This window comes from Orycteropus afer, unplaced genomic scaffold, assembly GCF_000298275.1.
Source record: "Orycteropus afer afer isolate SDZICR_OR568_19922 unplaced genomic scaffold, OryAfe1.0 scaffold00293, whole genome shotgun sequence".
NCBI classification, from domain to species: Eukaryota; Metazoa; Chordata; class Mammalia; order Tubulidentata; family Orycteropodidae; genus Orycteropus; species Orycteropus afer.
This window is the reverse complement of record NW_006921880.1, coordinates 1234900-1255494: the sequence shown is the minus strand read 5'-3', so window position 1 is coordinate 1255494 and position 20595 is coordinate 1234900. Positions and strand designations below refer to the sequence as shown.

The 20595-nt window shown below is 40.7% G+C and overlaps 1 protein-coding gene across 1 annotated transcript in view; it reads left to right on the top strand.

Annotated features, from left to right (window-relative positions):
• Positions 1-20595, top strand: part of CPEB3 (cytoplasmic polyadenylation element binding protein 3) — a 223698-nt gene that overhangs the window by 152089 nt on the left and 51014 nt on the right. The window contains exon 6 of the mRNA XM_007951261.2: positions 9597-9715. Coding sequence (XP_007949452.1) covers positions 9597-9715 — 119 coding nt within the window. The remainder of the gene's footprint in view (positions 1-9596; positions 9716-20595) is intronic.

Sequence of the window (20595 nt, the reverse complement as noted above, 5' to 3'; positions counted from 1 at the left end):
CCCAGTGTCCATCCTCAAGCACAGTAGGCGTACCAAGGGAAGGGCAGAGGAGGGAACTTGCCCTCAGGTGCAAGTCCAAGGGGGCCCCTGACCAGGTATAGAATGACATTCCAAGGTGCCACAAATATGAAAGGCTCTTGCCTGAGGCAGCCAGACAAGAGTGGGGAAGACATTTCTGTTGACACATTGCCACTATCAGCGACTATTCATCTTGAAACTGGGGAGAGGGGTGCCATTTAGAGATGGTCCCAGGATGCTCTAATGGGTGGGGAAGCAACTTAGAGAGTGCCCTTGCACTCATTACCGTCCCTACACCCCTGCATATGATGTCAGTTTGTCCTCCAATTGGTGATGTTAAATTTGACTATTTGGTTAAGGTGGTATCTACCAGATTCTTCACTTCTAAAGAATTTTTTTTTTTCCCTTCACAAACGCTGATTACCCTGTGAAATGATACTTTAAGATTGTGTGAATATTCTCTTGTCTCCAAAATTCACCCAATTAGAATCCATTGAAGATTCTTGCCAAAGTCAATTATTCCTGTGATGATAATAATATTCATTTTATTAAAATCTTATTTAATTTAGTGAGATCTGCACTTTAACACCCTTAAGAGCCTTCATTTTAAATACCCAAGTTAAAAATACACTGAAAATCAATAAGCATCTTTGCTAAATATAAAATATTTGATTGACTGAATGTAAAATTTCCCAAGTTATTTTGAAATTCGTAATTTTAACTTTTTAATACAGTTTTTGGGGCCTTTTTTTTTTTGAAAAAAAAACACTTACTGCTGTCAAGTCAGATCTGACTCATAGCGATCCTTCCTTGTGTTTCCAAGGTGGTATCAGTATGGAAGTAGGTTGCCCAACTTCCTTCCGAGGAGTGGCTGGTGGGTTTGAACTGCCAGCCTTCTGGTTAGCAGTCAAATGTCTTAGGCAGTATGCAATCAGATCAAATGTAACTACATAGGTTTTTAATTTTAACACTAAAGCATAGGCAACCATTTCCTGCTACTAGAACACTGTCAGATAGTAGATAGTCACTGTCACAAGGACATTTTAAAGGCAAATCCCTATTTATTAGAGATGATGAAAATTTTGTCATTTTTGGTGAGGCAGTATAAATTAATGGTTAAAAGTGAGAGTTCTGGAAGATGACCTAGCCTTTACCCCCACATTGAATCTCCCTATGTTTTAATCTGACAGGATGCTTAACTTCTCAGAGCTTCAATTATTTATCTGTAAAATAGTAACAATAACAACTCTATTTACTTCATAGAGTTACTGTGAAGATGAAATGAGCTAACAGATATAAAATGTTTATTAGCAAAGTGCCTGGTAATTGTAATGGTAGAGTTGACAATCATTATTATTTGTAGTAGGGATCAAGTATAGAAATTATAACATGAAAAATTACATCTTAAGAGCTCAAGAAGCTATGTTTTTCACAGGTAGCCAAGATCATTTTACAAGTTGTTATATTTAATACAGGAGCTCTGGTGGCATGGTGCCTATGGCATCTGACTGCCAATCAGAAGGCTGGCAGTTCAAACCCATCAGCACTCCTCGGAAGGAAGATTGGGCAATCTACTTCCATACTGATACCGCCTTGGAAACCCAAGGAAGGGTCGCTATGAGTTGGGTCTGACTCAACAGCAGTGAATATATTTAATATGTTCTCAGATATTAAAAGAAACATTCTTATTTATTTATTAATTTGTAAAGGGGTTTAATTAAGTAGGTAAATGGTACAAACTTTAATCAAAGTTCTCTTTAACAATGATTGTTAAAATGTCTTGTTAGATCTATTCATAGAATAAGATTTGTAAGTTGTGTTTAAAATCTCAAGGAAGAATTAGGGCTTATGCACTTACTTTAAAATCCCAAGTATTTCTGGAAAGTCTTCTAAAAGAAAAAATTCTTTAAATTAAAAAATCTGGCCAAATAAAATGGAATTTTCCTAGTGAAGCTTCCCTCTTACTTCCTGTTTCTCTTTTCCCCAGAGAATTACATTGGTCAATCCAAGCTTGTCCAAAAATCCATCACTAATCTACCCTTCCTCCCCTCAACCTATTTGGCACAGTGGGAAAGCAGGCAATTTCCTGCCATCCATTCTGCCTGTAACCCAGGGGTCATGATTCATGATGGTGACAGTGGCCAAGAGTTCCTCTTGTTCCCTAAGAGCCCACATCTCTTCTTGAGACACTGATTCTGAGCTGATGACCTCCCATATCACCATCTCTCTGAAGTCCCGCCCCACTCCTCAGCTGCTTGGAGAACTGGATCCCATTCTGAAACATGAGGAGTTTTATAATCCTGTTATCTGTTACTGGCTCACAGGGCAAGGGAGCACAGAGGGAGTTTATAATTTTTTTTGGCCATACCTGTCAAACTAACTAAGAACCTGCTGTCACAGTGAAGATTTAGAGAAGCTCTGCTTTACTTAATCAGCTTTTATTTAAATGCAAAATGCAACCACTGCTGCGGAGTTGGATTGACTCATAGCAACCCCTCCTTGGGTTTCCCAGACGGTATCACTATGGAAGTAGATTGCCCAACTGCCCTTCTAGGGAGTGGCTGGTGAATTTGAACAGCTAGCAGTCAAATGCCTTAGGCACTATGCCACCAGAGCTCCCAGCTTTTATTTAAAGAGCATATTAATTAAAACCAAATCACTGGCATTGAGTCACTTTTGACTCTTAGTGACACCTGTTGGATTTCCAAGGCTATAAATCTTTATGGAAGCAGACTGCTTCGTCTTTATTCCCTGGAGTGGTTGGTGGGTTTGAACCACCAGTTTTTTGGTTAGCAGCCAAATGCCTTAACCACTGTGCCAGCAGAGCTCCTTAAAGAATTATTAATATCAGTAGATAACACCACATCTTATAATTCTCTTTCTTGGTGGAAATGGCTAGTTAGATGAAACTAAATAAGGAAGACCGAAGAAGAATTGATGCCTTTGAATTGTGCTGTTGGCAAAGAATACCGAAAATACCATGGACTGCCAGAAGAACAAATAAATCTGTCCTAGAAAAAAAATGCAGCCAGAATGCTCCTTAGAGGAGAGAATGGCCAGACTTTGTCTCACCTACTTTGGTCATGTTGTCAGAAGGGACCAGTTGCTGGAGAAGGATATCATGCTTGCTAAAGTAGACAGTCAGGAGCTTTGGTAGCATAGTACCTAAGGCACTTGACTGCTTACCAGAAGGCTGACGGTTTCAAACCCACCAGCCACTCCTTGGAAGGAAGGTTGGGCAATCCTACTTCCATAGTGATACTGCCTCGGAAACCCAAGGAGGGGTCACTATGAGTCGGGGCCGACTCGACGGCAAACAACAACAACAAAGTAGACAGAGAAAAGGGGCAAGATCCTCAGTGGGATGGATTGCCACAGTGGCTGCAGCGATGGGCTTAAGCATAGCGAGGATTGTGAAGATGGTGCAGGACCAGGCGGTTTTTGTTCTGTTGTGCATAGGGTCACTATTAGTTGGAATCGACTCAATGGCACCTAACAACAACATTGTTTGTTTACAGTAATATCCAGCCTGTCATTCAAATAACTTTAATCAGGGGTTTTCTTCAATATCAAGATTAAACCAAACACCAAACCCACTGCCATTGAGTTCATTCTTACTTGTAGCAACCCTAGAGGACAGAGCAGAATTGCCCCATAAGGTTTCCAAGGCTGTAAATCTTTACAGAAGCAGACTGCCACATCTTTCTCCCATAGAGTGGCTGGTGGGTTTGAATCGCCGACCTGTTGGTCAGCAAACAAATAAATGCCTTAACCACTGTATCACCAGAGCTCCTGAGTATCCAGGTTACTTCTCTTTATTCACCAAATGGTTGTGAATGCAACATAGAAAATACATATGACTAATTTGAATTCTAATTTTTATAATAGCATTTGCAACGACTCACAAATTACATAGATAATTTAAAATGCAGTAAAAGAAAACTCAAAACTTTCACAACACCCTAGTTTACAAGATATCTTTACGTACATTATCTCAGAATCTATATCTCTGTGAGATAATCAAAACAAGTACTCAATTTCTTCATTTTACAGAGAAAAAAGCCAAGATTCAGAAATGTTACATTCAAGTTTCCGTAATTGTAAAGCAAAATTTAAAATAGTGCCTACCTCACAGGGTATATGTAAAGATGAAATGGTTTAATACACATTAAATATTTAGTATAGTGCCTCATACATAGTAAGTTCTCAATAAATGTTAGCTATTAGTTTTTATCACACAACTAGTACATGTTAGAACTTGAACCAGATCTTAGACCTTCTAACTCCTAGTCCAGAACTCTTTTCTTAGTCCCATGTGGAATTTCCATCTTAGCAAATCATTGATACAACTTCCACCTTACACTGACCGACCTTGTTCGTTTTTTTTTTTAAGTAATATTCATGCCAGGCCATTCTTGTGTCTGTCGTATGAATATGCTCAACCAGTCTCCCTACATGTTTCTCCCTTCTTTATTGTTGGCCTTATCACATAAAATGGATGGGATGAAACAAAAGACACATGATGTGAGAAAACAATAGGCATCAGAATAAACTCTTGTGTAAGAGGTATGATTAAAGTTCCTTCAGCTTGCCACAGTCTTTTGAATTTGTTGAAAGTTTCAGATTTCTGGGGAACAAACCAACCAATTGCCATCGAGTTGATTCCCACTCATGGAGGCCCTGTAGGATAAGAGTAGAACCTGCCCCTTAGGACTTCCAAGGCTGTAACCTTCAGGGAAGCAGACTGCCTCATCTTTCTCCTGCGAAGCAGCTAGCGAATTTGAACTGTCACCTTTTTTTTTTTTTTTAATTACAGCTGAGTGCTTTAACCACTGTGCAAGCAGGTATCTTCAGATTTCTGAAAGGTCCTGTACACAACAGCCATTGTTGTACTTTAATTAGGGCACCTTGGGAAAAAGTGAGCAGACCCAGAATTGCAGAGTGGAGGGTAGAGGCTAGGAAGGGACACTTGCTATTAGTTCCAACAGGAAGAAAGAAACTCCAGAACGTGGGCTACTTACATGCAGAGGACCCAGAGCTCTTGGCCATCTGGGGCCATTGTGCAGCAGCCATGGTGCCAGAAACATTGTCTGTGTTCTTTTTCAAGTACATCACATCCCTTTTCCAGGTTAGTTTAGAACAGCCTTGCATCTGCTTCAGGGTGCCTCACACAGTGGCAGCTTCCAGAGCCAAATGCTTAAAAGAAATCAGCCAAAGCAGGGAAGGGAGGGTCAAGAAACAGCCGCTGGAGCCTTGCTACTAGTTCCAGCCTTAGCTTATAACTAGAGGGTGTACTGAGCAATCACTCTATTTAAAAAAAAAAGTGAAGACCAAGAGCTGAATGACAAGAAGAGACAGTAGTACTCAACCTTGTGTAAGTGTATACCCCCTTACTATAGCAAATTCTTTTAGTGCTCCCTTTACTAACCTAAATCAAATTCATAGATAAGAAAGCTTACATGCAAGTATCATCCTTTTTTTAAAATTAATTTGTGTGTGTGTGCTTTAGGTGCAGGTTTACAGAGCAGTTTGTCTTACATTCAACATTTGGTGTGCATTTGGTTTCACTCCCCAATTACCATCCCCAACCCTAACCCACTCTTCTCCCCTCCCTTCTTAGTAACCCCCCCCCCCATTGTTTGGACTAAGAGCCTTGTTATTCTTTTGTGTTGTGTGTGTGTGTGTGTATATGTGTGATTTGGGTGAAAATTTACAGAGCAAATTTCCTTTCCATAAAGCAGTTCACATACACTTTGTCTCATGACACTGATCACAATTCACCACAATGTAACAGCTCCCCTCCCACTTCCTCCCGATAGTTACCTCTTCCCTTTTTCCATCCCTCCATGCACCCCTTCCCCCTGAGCTGTCTCCCTGTGCATAAACAGCCCTTCTTTCTCCCATGATTGTTCTCTCCAAGGAGTGTATTTACCTCAGGTAAATGTTCAACTCCTATGCCTGTCTTTTGCTTGGCTGGAAATCACAGGTGTGGGTTCAATTCCGGACCTGAAGGCCAGCTAGGAGCCTTGTTATTCTTAAGGAATCTTTTTCTACTTGGTTTGCTTTGACCTAAATTTCTCAAGATGGAAAGAAAAATATGTTTGAAGATCACTTCCTTCCTAACTTTTTTTTTTAAATCCTCTGATTTCTGTTGCCATCTGGCTTTGCTTGACACTGGCGTATCAGAAGGTGTTTTAATAAGTAAAGTATCATATAGTTGTTTTAGTGGGTAATTTGGGTATTTCAGGTGAATTTTGTTTTGGTTGGAATTTCTGAAGTGTAGGCAGTAGAGTTAAAAAAAAAAAATGTTTGGACTACAGCCCAGAGGAGAGTTCAGCCACACTCCTTATCTGTAGTGCTATGAAAATATTGTCCCTGCAGAGAGTGGCAGTTTGCTGACCAGGACATAGAGATGATTGTTTGACACAGAATTATTTGTTGTAAGTGAGCCATCCTGAAGAAATTGGTAAAGCATTATGGGCTGTTCCCTTAGAAAGGAAAAGAAATAGCTTGTAGAGATTTCTCTTCATAATAATATTTGTAGTAAGTTCTTACTTGTTACTGCCAGTTGACATCATGGCTATACTCTGAAAATATACATGCTTTAGTTGTAGCTCTTTGGCTGCTGTGGGGAGACACTTCTGCCCCCATGCCCAAGGTCAACTTGGAGGTGAATTTGATGGAGAACATTGCAGATGATGAGCAGTGATGTGGAGGAAAGGTGCAATCATCCTGGTGGACCTCCTCAGGCAAGGAGGTAGAGAAGCCCAGTTCATTGAGCATGCCCTGTCCCAGGCCTTTTTGATGTGCCTGTGTATGGTGTAACACAGAAATGTCATCTCCAAGAGCAAAATACCTAGTATGTGCCTTATGACCCCTGTAGAAGCTCTACCAGTATTTAACCCGCTAAGGCAGGAGGTTTGATGGAACTCTTCTGAGAGCTCCTCTTAGTGATAGGAGGAAGTCTGTTTTTCAACCGACTCTTCTCTAATCTTATCTTTAGTGAGTTGAATTAATTTCTCAGATTAAATGAAAACACTGAATTTTTAATAGCTTTCTTAGTATTTGGTGGTAGTTTGATACTGTTTGCAAAAGAGACAGGATATGAAGAAATGATGTATTATTCTTTCTAATTTTGCAGTTAGATTTTCTTTGTACTGCCTAGTCAATCCCCTGATCCATCTAGCTTGTGAACAAATCCTAGAAAACAGCCCTTGGTCCCAACTCTTAGGCAGCCAGCCTCCTTCCTGTAGCTACATGCCCACATTGAGCTTAGTGCTCAATGGCCTTCTTCTGCCTGTTGCATTGGTCACTCTCTGGTGTGTCTGGGGAGTAGCTGGTTTTTTGTTGTTGTTGTTTTTTTTTTTTTTTTTTTGCTCGGATGCTTTGTATAGTGGGTGAAGAATTGGGACAAGGCCAAAAAACAGTAGCCATTCTTCATTACCACTGTCATTACTCGCTGCTCAGAACTCTAGAAAGCTTTGCTTGTTGGCCAGTTGATTTTGAATTAAACACTTTTGTTTGATGTCTGAGTCTTCTGTCCACTGGAGTTTATATCCTGCCCCATCATTTACATCTTTCTGGCATGTGGTGCACCAGAGGAAACCAGTATCGGTGATGGTTCCTTTTGAGGTCAGTAGCAGAACGGGGAATGGAAGTGACAGCTGAGAGATTTAGCAAATCCTACAAGGTTGTAAAGAGATTGAACAATTGAATACTTGGGCTAGGTCATGATGGGTCTTTGCTCAGCAGCCAATCATGAATGCCAATATGGAGCAAGTGCTGTTAAGAGTTGGCCTCTTAAATATCTGTTGTCTTCTTTGAAGTCTTGTCTTTTTTAGAAAAATAATAATAATAAATTGTGATTTGGTTGGAAGTTTACAGAGCAAATTCATTTTCCATACAGCAGTTCATACACATTTTGTTTCATGACATTGACTCCAACTCCTCACAATGTAACAGCTCTCTTCCCACGTCTTCCCTGAGTTACCTTTTCCCAGTGTCCTTCTTCCCTTTGCTTTCCTGTCCCCTGAGCTATGCAAATACAGGGTTGCCATGGGTCAGATCCTACTCGACTCAATGGCAGTAAGTTTGGTTTTTGGTTGGTTTTCCCTTTGAAGTCTTTTCTTACTCGCCTTAATCAGAGTTCTTATTCTTCTGGGCTCTCAAGGCACTTGTTGCCCCCAGTTAATCTACCTCAACTTTATATAATTCTCTAAATGACTATTTCTGCTACTTCGTAAGTCTCTTAAAAATAGGAGTATGGCCTTACTCCTCTCAATTTCTCATATGCATAGATTTTAACAGCTACTCAAGAAATCTTACTAAATTGAACTGAATTGATTGAAACTGGCTGCAGCAATGAGACAGGAGAGTATCCTTGGAGAAACAGAGTGTCATAATCAAAAATAATAACTGAAAACACACCAACCTATTTTTTTTTTTGGTTGTTGTTTGTTTAACAGCTTCACTGAGATATAATTCACATACCATACAGTTCATCCATTTAAAGTATATAATTCAGTGGTTTACAGTATATTCACAGAAATGTGCAACCATAACCAGTCAATTTTAGAAGTTTTCATCACTTCAAAAAGAAACCCCATGTCCACTTCCCCCAAAGACCTCACCCCTCAGCAACCACAAATCTACTTTTTGTCTCTACAGACTTGCCTACTGGGGACATTCCATATCAATGGAATCATATAATATGTGGTATTTTGTGACTTACTTCTTTGCTTTAGCATACTGTTTTCAGAGTTGGTCCATCCTGTAGCATGTGCCAAGCTTAGAGCTTGCTGGAAGTTGGAGGGAAGATGATGCTTATTTCCTGACCAGTAACAGGAGCTCTGGTGGCGTAGTGCCTAAGGCATTTGACTGCTAACCAGAAGGCTGGTGGTTCAAACCCGCCAGCCACTCCTTGGAAGGAAGACTGGACGATCTAGTTCCCTAGTGATACCACCTCAGAAATCCTAGGAGGGGTTGCTGTGAGTCGGATCTGACTCTACAACAGTGAGTTTGGTTTTTTGGTTTGAAGTGTGGTACAGGCCAATAGTGAGTCTGTGTGTCCTCACTAAGGATGACCACATCTATTCAGTGGAAATTCCATAGAGGTGTTCTGAAGTTGTTACCCTGAGTGATTATGAAGATTAAACAAGGTGTAATGTATTATGAAGAACTACCACATTATCAAAAGGAGCCTCGTGGCATAGTGGTTAAGCCCTGGATTGCTAATTGAAATTGGTGATTGGAACCCACCAGTTGCTCCACAGGAGAAAGATGTGGCAATCTGCTTCCATAAGAATTACAGCCTTGGAAACCCTATAGGGCCATTTTACTCCACCCTTGAGGTCATCACTGTGAATCTGAATTGACTTGACAGGAGTGGGTATACCACAGTGTCTGGCACGTGGGTCTCAGTGACTTTTGCTTCCCCTTTCCTCTCCTGTGTCCTACCTGAAGTTCTTAGATTTTACTAAGATTTGTCAAAATGAAACAATAGATAGAGTTTTAATTGGTACTTCAAATGTAATTTACTCATTCCCCTCCCCTTGTTTTGTTTTGTTTTTCCCCCCAAGGCTATGCCTTCTTGCTGTTCCAGGAAGAGAGTTCAGTACAAGCTTTGATAGACGCCTGCCTCGAAGAAGATGGGAAACTGTACCTGTGTGTGTCAAGCCCCACCATCAAGGATAAACCGGTAAGTAACGTGCAGCCAGCTGTTGCTTTGCCAGAGCCCATATGTGATTGGATAGCTGATCTCCTCCTTCTTGTAACGGAAATGCTGGTAACCAGGATCCTTTAACTTGGGCTGACCATGATATACACTAGAGCTGGACTGTCCTCAGTGTAGGGAAGCTAATAACAAATTTCTCAATATTTCATTTTGTACCTTTGGGACTTTAAGTAAACAGATGTGCCCTTGTCTTTCACTTTACAGCTCTCTTAAGTGACTTCTTATTCAGAAACTCTGAAATGAAGTAAATAATGCTCTTAGCAGTTTTGCCAGCTGGTTTCTGTCATTAATTCAGATCCAGGACAGGGTAATTTATTTTTAAAAAGATTATAATCGCCACTGTTTATGTGCCTTTGAATGCAAGACATTATGCTGGATAATATCCATTAGAGCCTTCTAGGCCAGGAGCTTACACTCTAAAATGAATGCTTCAACAGGGCAGGAGAGGAGAAGGATAGAGAACATGGAGCTGAAGCCATAAATAAATGTACACTCATACACAGTTTGTGGTTAAGAGTTTGTGTCTTCTGAGCCAAAGAGTGTGAGTGAGTAAGTCACTGGATAAGGAAAGAAGACTGTTTCCTTTCTCCTGGCAGAGAAGGTGTCAGTGGAGAAGGAACAGAAGTAGGGAACTGTGGGAAGTGCCAGCAGTGAGTTTGTGTGTCAAGGCTTGACCAGGAGTGGAAAACAGAGAAAAGTAGTGACATGCAGTGGGCAAGGGACCAAGGCTGCCTGCAGCAGCCCATGTAAGACTTGTGGATAAGCGTCTGTAGAACAGTTGTGGGCCTTGCTTGGCAGCTGTTTTTTTCTCAGAAATTTGCATGGGGAAGGAGTTGGGGTTTGGCATAGAAATTTCCAATTTGAGTCTTGATTCTAGCATTTACATATCTGGTTGGTTCTTAATAAGTCACCTGATTCTTTCTGAATCTTGGTTTCTCATCTGTGAAATGGGAAAAATAGTGGTTCTTCTCAGGTCTGTTGAGAGGCTTAGCTGAGAGAAAAACGAATGTGAAAGTATTTGGTAAAGTATTTGGTCTAGCACTTGTGCAGTGGTAGCTGGCTGTTACCAGTCCTACATTGTGCTGTAGGGGTCAGGGGCGTAAGGTTAGAGTTCAGCTATATGATCACATCCATTGGGAAGCAAGGTGACTTTGAAGAAGGTTTACAATTGGTTAAAAAGGAATGGTGCTGGGACTTGGCCACCTGTAAGGAAGAGACTTTGGCATTTAAAGCAGTTGAAGAGTTGCTAGAGTGAGGATAATGAGTCCTAGTGGAGTAATTATTTGAGGAAGAGAAAGATGCAAGGATTGTTAGCAAGAATGACAGGGACCACTGTAAATTTCAAATTCTGGGGCCACCGCTGAATTTTGATAACAATAGTGATGATGTTGAATAGGGTAGCTATACAGGTGGAGGAAGCTGGGTAAAGAGTAGCAAACCTTTCTTAACTTTAATCTCTGTCTAAACAGTGTGGGGAGGCTGTGAGTGATGACAGGAACTGGGGGCTGGCTAGAATGGTTGTGATGTTTCATCTGAGTAAATAATTAGAAAGCCAAAATAAATCCTCCAAGACTTTTTGAAGTACTGTAAGGTTAGAAAGACTATACCCAATTTGGCAGGGTCATATATCTCAGAGGTAAGTGGTCAGTGATCTTCAGGGAACCTCTGCCATTGGTATATCAATGGCAGAGAAATGGGAATGAGCTAGGAATTACGGGGTCATTGGTCATGCACTGTAAGAGAGGATTAGAAATACGTATTTATTGGCAGAAAGGGTAAAAGTACATATTAAGAGTAGGTGGAGAAGCTGTTGAATTGAGGGGAGGAGACTAGAGGTGAGCAGATGAAGTTTGTGCACCTTGGAAGGATCATGTCCCTGGCCCTGATGGATAAGGAAAATAAATAATATGCCTTGTCATGGCAGGTCCTCTCCTGGACAGAACATCTCCTGAGATGGGGGAGTAAGCGGTGGTAGTTGCAGATGAAGGTGTTCATTGTTTTTACTCTAAAAAAATATATTACTCTTGGCTTAAAGGACTCTTGAAAATAATGAGTTGAATTTTCTATTTTGGAAATGTTTATGGAGAAACTAACTTTCATTGTGTTTCTGCAAATTTCTGCCTTATTGACAGTTTTCATTTTCTGAGCTCACATGAAGCAAATTTATTGGAGCCTGGTGAATTCTGAATGGTAGCTGGCCAATCATTCATTTCTTTGACCCAGGTATATTCAGAATTTCCAGCATAAGCAGTTTGAATAAAACTTAAGATGGGAAACATAAAAGTGTCCAAACTTCTGTAATGTTAATTAATTTGATCTCATTTTGGGTTCCAACTCTTTGGCTCTACTTTTGAAACTACTTTCTTGCCATTAGCTCCACATCCAGCACTCCCAGCCTCATTTGGACTCACTTCCCTATCCAGGTTCCAGTATGTTCTATCTCATTGTGGATGCTCCCACAGAAAGTGAGAGCTGGGTCGAACCCTTGGGAATAAATGAAGACCTTGGCAAATCAGCCTTTAGAGCTCACTCGCCAAACTTACTGAGCTATGGCTCTTCCTCGTTCCTCCCACTTGGCTTAAAAAAAAAAAAAAGTACTGCCATCAAGTCAATTCCGACTCATAGTGACCCTCTAGGACAGAGTAGAACTGCCCATGGTGTTCCCAAAGCTATAAATCTTTACCGAAGCAGACGGCCTCATCTTTCTCCCGCAGAGCAGCTGGTAGGTTTGAACTGCTGAGCTTTTGCTTAGCAGCCAAATGGTTTAACCACTGTGCCACTAGAACTCTCCCCTGTTGGCTTGGCCAGCCTTAATTCCCTACCTTTCAGAATCCCAGTGCCCTCATTCTGTTGTTTATTTCTCTCTGGCCCTCCCTGGATTTTTCCTTGGAAGTGCACCATGTTCTAGAATGACTTTATAGATTTCTACCTTATGTCTTCTCCCTTTCCCCAAAATCAACGCCCCCAGTCCCTTTATGTGGATTATATTAATCAGATTGTTTTCCTAATGCAGAGAATGAGAGTGAGATTCTCTCTCACCTGTCCTTTCCAGGATCATGTTTGCTTTTTAACTCAAATGAATCCCTAATTAGTGTATTTCTGGTAATATCAAGGGAGATATATTTGGTGAGGGATTACCTTTCATTAAGTCACTCCTCTCAGACTATTCTCTCTATAGGTGTGATCCTGAAAGATGAGAGAAGGAACTGTATTTATAACCTGATTAATTGATTTCTCAGTCCCAGAGAATGGGCAAGAGCAGGAACTGTTGCAAAGATTCTAGATCTAAAATTTTCCCGTCCTCCTGCAAGAAGCATTCATAGCTAAGGTCCCACGCATCGCAGAGAACAACTTTTCTCTTATACAGGTTACCAGTGCAGCAAGCAGACATTGTGCCCAGGGGTGACTCTCTTCAAGTTGATTCTGCCTTTTGAATGTATGAATAGACTGAACCTAAAGATTCAAGACAGCAAACTGATAGAACAGGAAAGCTAGAAGTGTCTAGCAAGGAAACCAAACCAAACCTAACTCACTGCCATGGAGTCAGATCCGACTCATAGTGACCTCTCCTTGGATTTCCGAGGCGGTATCACTATGGAAGTAGATTGCCCAACCTTCCTTCCGAGGAGTGGCTGATGGGTTTGAACCACCAGCCTTCTGGATAGCAGTCAAGTGCCTTAGGCACTATGCCACCAGAGCTCCCAGCAGAAAAAGAGAGGCTAAAAAGAAATGATCTTGAGAAGGGAGTGAGGAAGGAGATGTTTTTGGTTCCTAACTTCTAGAACACTTCAGTCAGAGATGTGGGAAGAGCCTATCACTTGTATCCCTTTGGATGTAGAAATCAAACACCTTGAAAAGAGTATCAGAGAAATTTCCCACTTTTTCTTCCTTGTAATATATAGGACAACCACAATTTCTATATATTCTGAAATATGACAAAGTGATTTTGCTATGTATATAAAAACTATATTTTAAAAATCCTGAAATGTGCTTAAGTAGTTGCTCAACTAACTACTTAAAACTTGAAACACAAAAACTATAAAGAATATTGGAAGCAAGGAAGCTAGAAATAGAGGCTGCTTTAACTATTTTTAAATTTGTTCTGTCTATTATTCTGGTCTCTCCTGCCCCAATTTATATATCATTGAGATCTCTACCAAATCCACTGCCATTGAGTCAATTCCAATTCATCTAACCCGTATAGGATTTCCAAAGCCGCAAATCTTTCCAGAAGCAGACTGCCTCATCTTTCTCCCGCAGAACAGCTGGTGGATTTGAATCACTGACCTTTGAGTTAGCAGCTGTATGCTGTAACCACTGCACCACCACAGCTCCTTACTGTATTTCAATCACTCCTCTTTAGTTATAAAAGCTATCTAGATCCTTTTATCTAGGATTTAAAACCTTCTCAATCTGGTTTCAAGTTTTTTCCAACTTTTTTTGCTTTCCTTCTGAACCCCATATTCTAATCAAAATGAAATATTTTTGTTCATATCTTAATGTCTAATTCCTACTCTTATTTTCAAATCCCTACTCAGATGCCATCTCTTCCATGAAGCCTTCCCTGATCACTACTCCATCTATAGTGAATCACACCTACTACCTACTATCGTACATTTTTACAACCCACATGCAGCTATCATTTTAAAATAGTGTGTCTTCATTCCTTCAAACCATATTTGAATGTCTGCTATGGGCAAGTAACAATACTAGTTACTATGAATCACACAGAAAATAATGTGTTCAAAAAGTTAATAGTGTACTGTGTAGATAAATATATAAATAAACAAAGTATCTGCACAGCCTGGCACACAATAGGTTCTCAAATATTTGTCAAATTAAGAAAAATAACTAATACATTGAGGGTAAGATGGTGATTACATACTCTGAGAAGTTCATATGTACCTACAGTGATGAAATGTCATTTGCACTGGTCCTTAAAGGATGAAGAGAGTTTGGAGATCAGCTAGGAGTATAGATTAGAGAACAGACATTGCAGAGAGAGGCAATGAACAGAGAAATGACAATTTGTGATATGAATGGAGAATATTTAAGCTGGTTAGATGGACATAATTGTATGAAGGGGAGTAGAGAAAAATTGAATTTGGGTAAATAGGTAGAGGCTAAAATACAGGGTATCTTGATTGAATGCCTCAGTCTTTGAATTTGTGATATATATACTATTTCATTCTCTACCTGCTGCCTTGGAAGATAATAACTAATTTTATCTCAGCCCAACCAAATCTGATTTTGCGTGTCCAACTTATAGTTCATGGCTGAATCATATTATCATGTGTGTCATATCCACCTTGGAAAGCATTAGCACTTTTGGTCATCTTTATTTATTTATTTGTTCCTTGAGTCCTTGGTCAGAATTCATGGTTTGGGCACTTTCCCCAAAAAAGGAATTTCCCCTCTAAAATGAGAGAACAACTTTATATTTACAGGTGTTTTTTGTTTTTCCCTCTGAGTCTCTGAATTTGCAAATGGTCCAGAGTTTTTAGTGCTTGAGTCTTTGGAAGCTGTCTTTCCTTTTCCACGGAGGCCTGTAAGATGTCATTCTGGTGAACTAATTGGTACCTGGAGGACTAACTAACTAGCCAATGAGGTCTTTTAAGGGGTCGTGGTTAGTGTTTTCCAAACTGTGTTCTAAAGAACATTTGTCCTGTCAAACACTAGTCTCTTAAGAGGATCATCAACAAAAGATTTGCTTATAACAGTACTAGGTGTCATTTATTGAGAACTTACTTTGTGCATTTCATATTAATTTTCTCCTTTAATTAAAGGTTCTGTAGCTAAAAGCATTTGGGAAACATTGATACATTAAGATTCTGAGAAGGTTTACAGTTAACTAATGTCTGTAATATTGTTTAATCCAGCATTTTCTGTACCTGTTTTTGGGGTAATGCTTGTGAAGATCCTGTAGTATTAACATTTCATGAAACTCACTTAAAAAAAATAGACTTCTTCCCAGGAAAAGCTTTGGTGACCTGAACTTTTATGTGTGGATTCCTTTCAGAAGTTTTAGTAGGGAGCGTGCTAGTAACAACATCAATGTCCTGGTACCATGAAACTGAAAATACACATTTGTGTGGCTGTCGGACAAAACTGACTGGCTGTGGTGCAAGACTGCCTGAGCCTGACAGGCTGGAAGTTAGAATCGTGCTAGTTTCATTGGTGAATCATTTTCTTAAGCTTTTCTGACTGCTTGTTTTGTTAGTAGATCTAAGAAGAGTCTATGAAAATGGGCAGAATGAGTTTGAAAAGAAGAGCATGATTAATCATTCACTAGTAAAAATGCATTTTGACTTGTCTAGGAGACTGTTGGAAGCCATGACTGGTGGCCAGTAGCCTAGAGGACAGGAGGACATGCGTGGTTGAAGCAGAAAGAGTATATATAGACTTTGTTTGTGTTTCAGTTCTGAGACAACTTTTCTAAGCTTTAGTTTCCTTATGTCTAAAGTGGGGATAATTTTAAAAAAATTTTTAAATTGTGATTTGGGTGAAAATTTACAGAGCAAATTCACTTTCCATACAGCAATACACATACACTTTGTCTTATGACATTGACCACAATTTACCACAAGTGGGAGGCTCCCCTCCCACTTCCTCCTGACAGTCACCTCTTCCCTGTGTCCATCCCTCCATACACTCCTGCCCCCTGAGCTGTCTCCCTGTGCATAAGCAGCCCTTCTTTCTCCCATGATTGTTCTCTCCAAGGACTGTATCTACCTCAGGTAAATATTCAACTCATATGCCTGTATTTTGTTTGGCTGGAAACCACAGGTGTGGGTTCAATTCCAGACCTGAATGGCAGCTAGGGGCTATAGTCTCAGTGGTTCCACCAGGCTCTATTGGAACAGCAAACCGGGTCCTCCCCTTTTTTTTCTCCAAGTGATTTTGAGTTTTGTTCCACATTATTCTCCCTCTCTATCCAGGATCTCCTACATAGATCCTCTTCCAAGTGGTTGACAGTGGTAGTTGGGCATCATTTAGTTCTTCTGGTTTCATAGTCATATAGGCTGCAGATCGGATGGTGTACCAGTCGCTAGCACTAATTGTTTCCATGAATTTTGGTTTTCTTCATTCTTCTTTGCTCTGGACAAGGAGAGACCCATTGTTGCAGCTAGATGGCAGCTTGCTAGCTTTTAAGATCCCAGTCTCTACTCATCAAAGTATGAGGTGGAACAATGTTTTGTGTAGTATGTTATGCCAATTGAGCTTGATGTCTTCTGTGACTATGGTCCTGAGCCCACAGGTTCACCTACTTGGTCCCTCTGGGTAGCTGGCTATGACCACGCAGTGACTACAGTCTTGCCTCTTGTCAGCTCTACTATACACCTGGGAATTCAGATCGTACACATAAACTTATAGCACCATTGTCTGCCAACCCTGTACATGTTCTTGGGTACACTCCCTGCTTCATAGACACCTACTAGTTCAGCCTGTCCACCCATCTATCCACCCGTATACCTGTGTTTGCCTTCCCTGGCAACGCAGTACTGTATGTGCAAAAGGGTTCATCTTTGTTGTCTGCACCTCTAATGTGGGGATAATTTTTACAGCATATGGTTTTAGTGAGGTTTAAGCACAGCAGTGTGTATAAAGTGCCTAGTACACTGATACAGTGGAGGTGCTCAAAAAATGCTAGTGTCTTCTTTCTTGTAAAAAGAAGTCAAAGTTATCAGCAGTGATGAGCACCCTTAGGTAATGCTTATCACTGAGGTGGTCACCTAGTAGCATCAAACACTGAGCTGATTAAGCCCAGATCCTGGGGTAGCCATTGGTGACTGAACACACTGTGTTTGCATGCCCCTGGAAGGTAGGTCACAGTGGATTGAAAGAGTGACCTGGGAGCGATAGCAGGGCAGCTGCTGGACATCTTCTTGTGGCACCAGTGTCTGTCCCTCAGGAAAACCTCTGTTCATTCAGAGTACTCACTAAGGGTTGGGCACTGTATTGGGCCATTGGCATCCACGCATATATATGGTCTCAATCTTTGAGGAGCTGGAGACCAATGGAGAGAAATAGATGTGTGAGTAGTAAGGGAACTAAGGAATCACAGGTGCTGTGATAGAAGAATTACAAGGAGTAGCTGGAGTGGGATGCTCCAAGGGCATGATGGTCAGATGTTCCTGAGGGAGACAGGAAAGCCTTTAGCTATAAGTCTAGGCATTAATCAGAGCATTTAATCGATAATGGTTTTATTAAGTCATCGTACTGCATGGATGGTCATAGCCATTTTACTGGTGCAGTTTATGCATGCTCTATTTCTGTACTGGATTGCATCATGAAACTGTATACAAAGCAGTATTTTTGAATTATTCATCAGAAACTGAAGGCCTAAAGGGGACTCTAAGCTTGCGGTTTCCTTGCATCAAGCAGGCTGTGCAGCTTGGCACAGATGGCAGGAGTTTTCTTTTTGTACCTGATCTATTTCCAGAATCTAATGATATACCTAGAGCATCCTGAGAGGGCATAAGAGAATTTCCCAAGGTTGCTTTTGACTCCTTGTCTAGAAGAATCCTGGGAATTTTGATGAGGTTTTCTGGTGCCTGAAATCTATTTGTACCTAAGGAATGGGAGACATAGTCTGAGTGTGAGAGTTGCAGCTTTTTGCCTTGAAAGAACAATGGAGTTCTTAGTGGAGTCCTCAAAGCTGCAAAGGGTACTGAAGTCTTATCAAGGACAAAGACTCTGATCGGCTATTAGGTTTCTTTCTGCTTCCACCAGAAGATACAAGGAGGGCACCTCATCCTCCTTTCCACTGGGTGGGAGCAAAAACTCAAAACCAGTTGCCACTGATACGACACTGATTCGTGGTGACTGCCATGTGTGTCAGAGTAGATGTACTTTACAGAGTTTTCAGTGGCTGATTTTTCAGAAATAGATTACCAGGCCTTTCTTCAAAGCCTCTGGTTGGAGTCAAAGCTCCAACTTCCTGATTAACAATCAAGCGCATTAACTGTGCTATCCATGGGTAATAGATAGCATCTGAACTCCTGGAAACTGGCTGACTTACTTTTTTAGGGAGCTTATGTGGTAAAAATTAGGTTGAAATGTTGTTGTTATGTGCCATTGAGTCGGACCCGACTCATAGTGACCCCTCCTTGAGTTTCCAAGGCAGTATCACTACAGAAGTAGATTGCCCCATCTTCCTTCCGAGGACTGGCTGGTGGGTTTGAACCTCCAGTCTTCTGGTTAGCAGTCAAGTGCTTTAGGCACTACGCTACCAGAGGTTGAGATAAGATACCAAATAGGAATGTACTTTGAAGAGTCCAAACTACAAAAATTACTGTTGTGGCTGTTAGTTTTGTTGGTTAACAATAATAAAACAGCTCTGGTGGCGTTGTGCATAAGGCATTTGACTGCTAACGAGTAGGCTGGCAGTTCAAACCCACCAGGCACTCCTTGGAAGGAAGATTGGGGAATCTTCTGTAGTGATACCACCTTGGAAACTCAAGGAGAGGTCGCTGTGAGTCTAATTGACTTGATGGTAGTGAGTTTGGGGATATATATATATATATATATATATATATATATATACACACACACACACACATACATACACACACACACATACATATATACATATACATATACATATATATACATACATACCAGGAAAGAGATAAAGATGCTTCACAAACTACAAACTAGTATATTTCTAATACTGCTGGGACACTCTAGTCATTCTATGAGGTCTGTGTTGCTTAAAATAGAATTGCTGACAGCTGGGGTGGGTCTGAGTTCATTACCATTACAACTGAGCTGTTGCAGCTGTATGTCATCTGACCTAGGCTTAGCTGACTCATCGAGACTGCCAGAAGAGCCGAGATGCTGCTGTTGGCTGGAGAGAGCAGTCCTCCTCACTCTGCAGTATTGTTGTTCTGATTCACATACAGTGAAAGGATTGGAGGACTGGGGGAAAAAATGGAGACTTTCTCCTAAAGAGGTTGAGAAGGAGCTTAAAGGGTATTGAAAAGAGGAAAAATGGGTGTATGTGTGTAGGTGTGTGTGTGTGAAGGGGGGGGTGTGGGAACAGACAGGGCAGGTTTGCTCAGATGGTTTCCTGAGCTGGCGACCAGGTTACCCTGTTGACCCTAAACAGTTTGGTTGCTTTTTTTGGAGCTGCCTTGAAATGAAAAGGAAGCTTCTATTGCAGTAGGGCATTCTGTGATGGGTATTTGTAACCTAGAGAGTTGACTAGAGAGGGATGAGATATAGGATAAAATGTTCACAATCAGACAATATCTCTAGGTAGATGAATGTCTAAACATTAAATTGTGATCTAAACTGAGAATTCTAGAGCTGTCAGGAGGCTTGGTCACCTTAGGAAACTTGAAGCCCTGTGATTTGTGTTAAAAACTGTTCTTATTAAATTGTATGCTTTCTTTTATCCTGTTACTAAGCTTACAATTTAAAAATGTGTTTAATATTTAATTTCAATTTAGAGGCTTTCAAATTCTCGATGAAATTTTCTTTTTAGGAAATGATGTAGCCTTCAGCCTAATTTCAATAAATAGATAGGTAAAGCAAAAAAAACAAACCCACTGTCCTTGAGTTGATTCCTACTCAACAACCCCTTAGAACAGAGTAAAATTGCCCCAAGGCTATAAATCTATTTTTTTTATTATTGTGATTTGGGTGAAGATTTACAAACTCACTTTGCATACAGCAGTTCACATATACTCTGTATCATGTCATTGACCACAGTTCACAACAATGCAACAGCTCCCCTCCCACTTCCTCCCCATAGTTACCTCTTCCCTGTGTCCATCCCTCCATACACTCCTGCCCCCTGAGCTGTAAATCTATTTTTTTTATTATTGTGATTTGGGTGA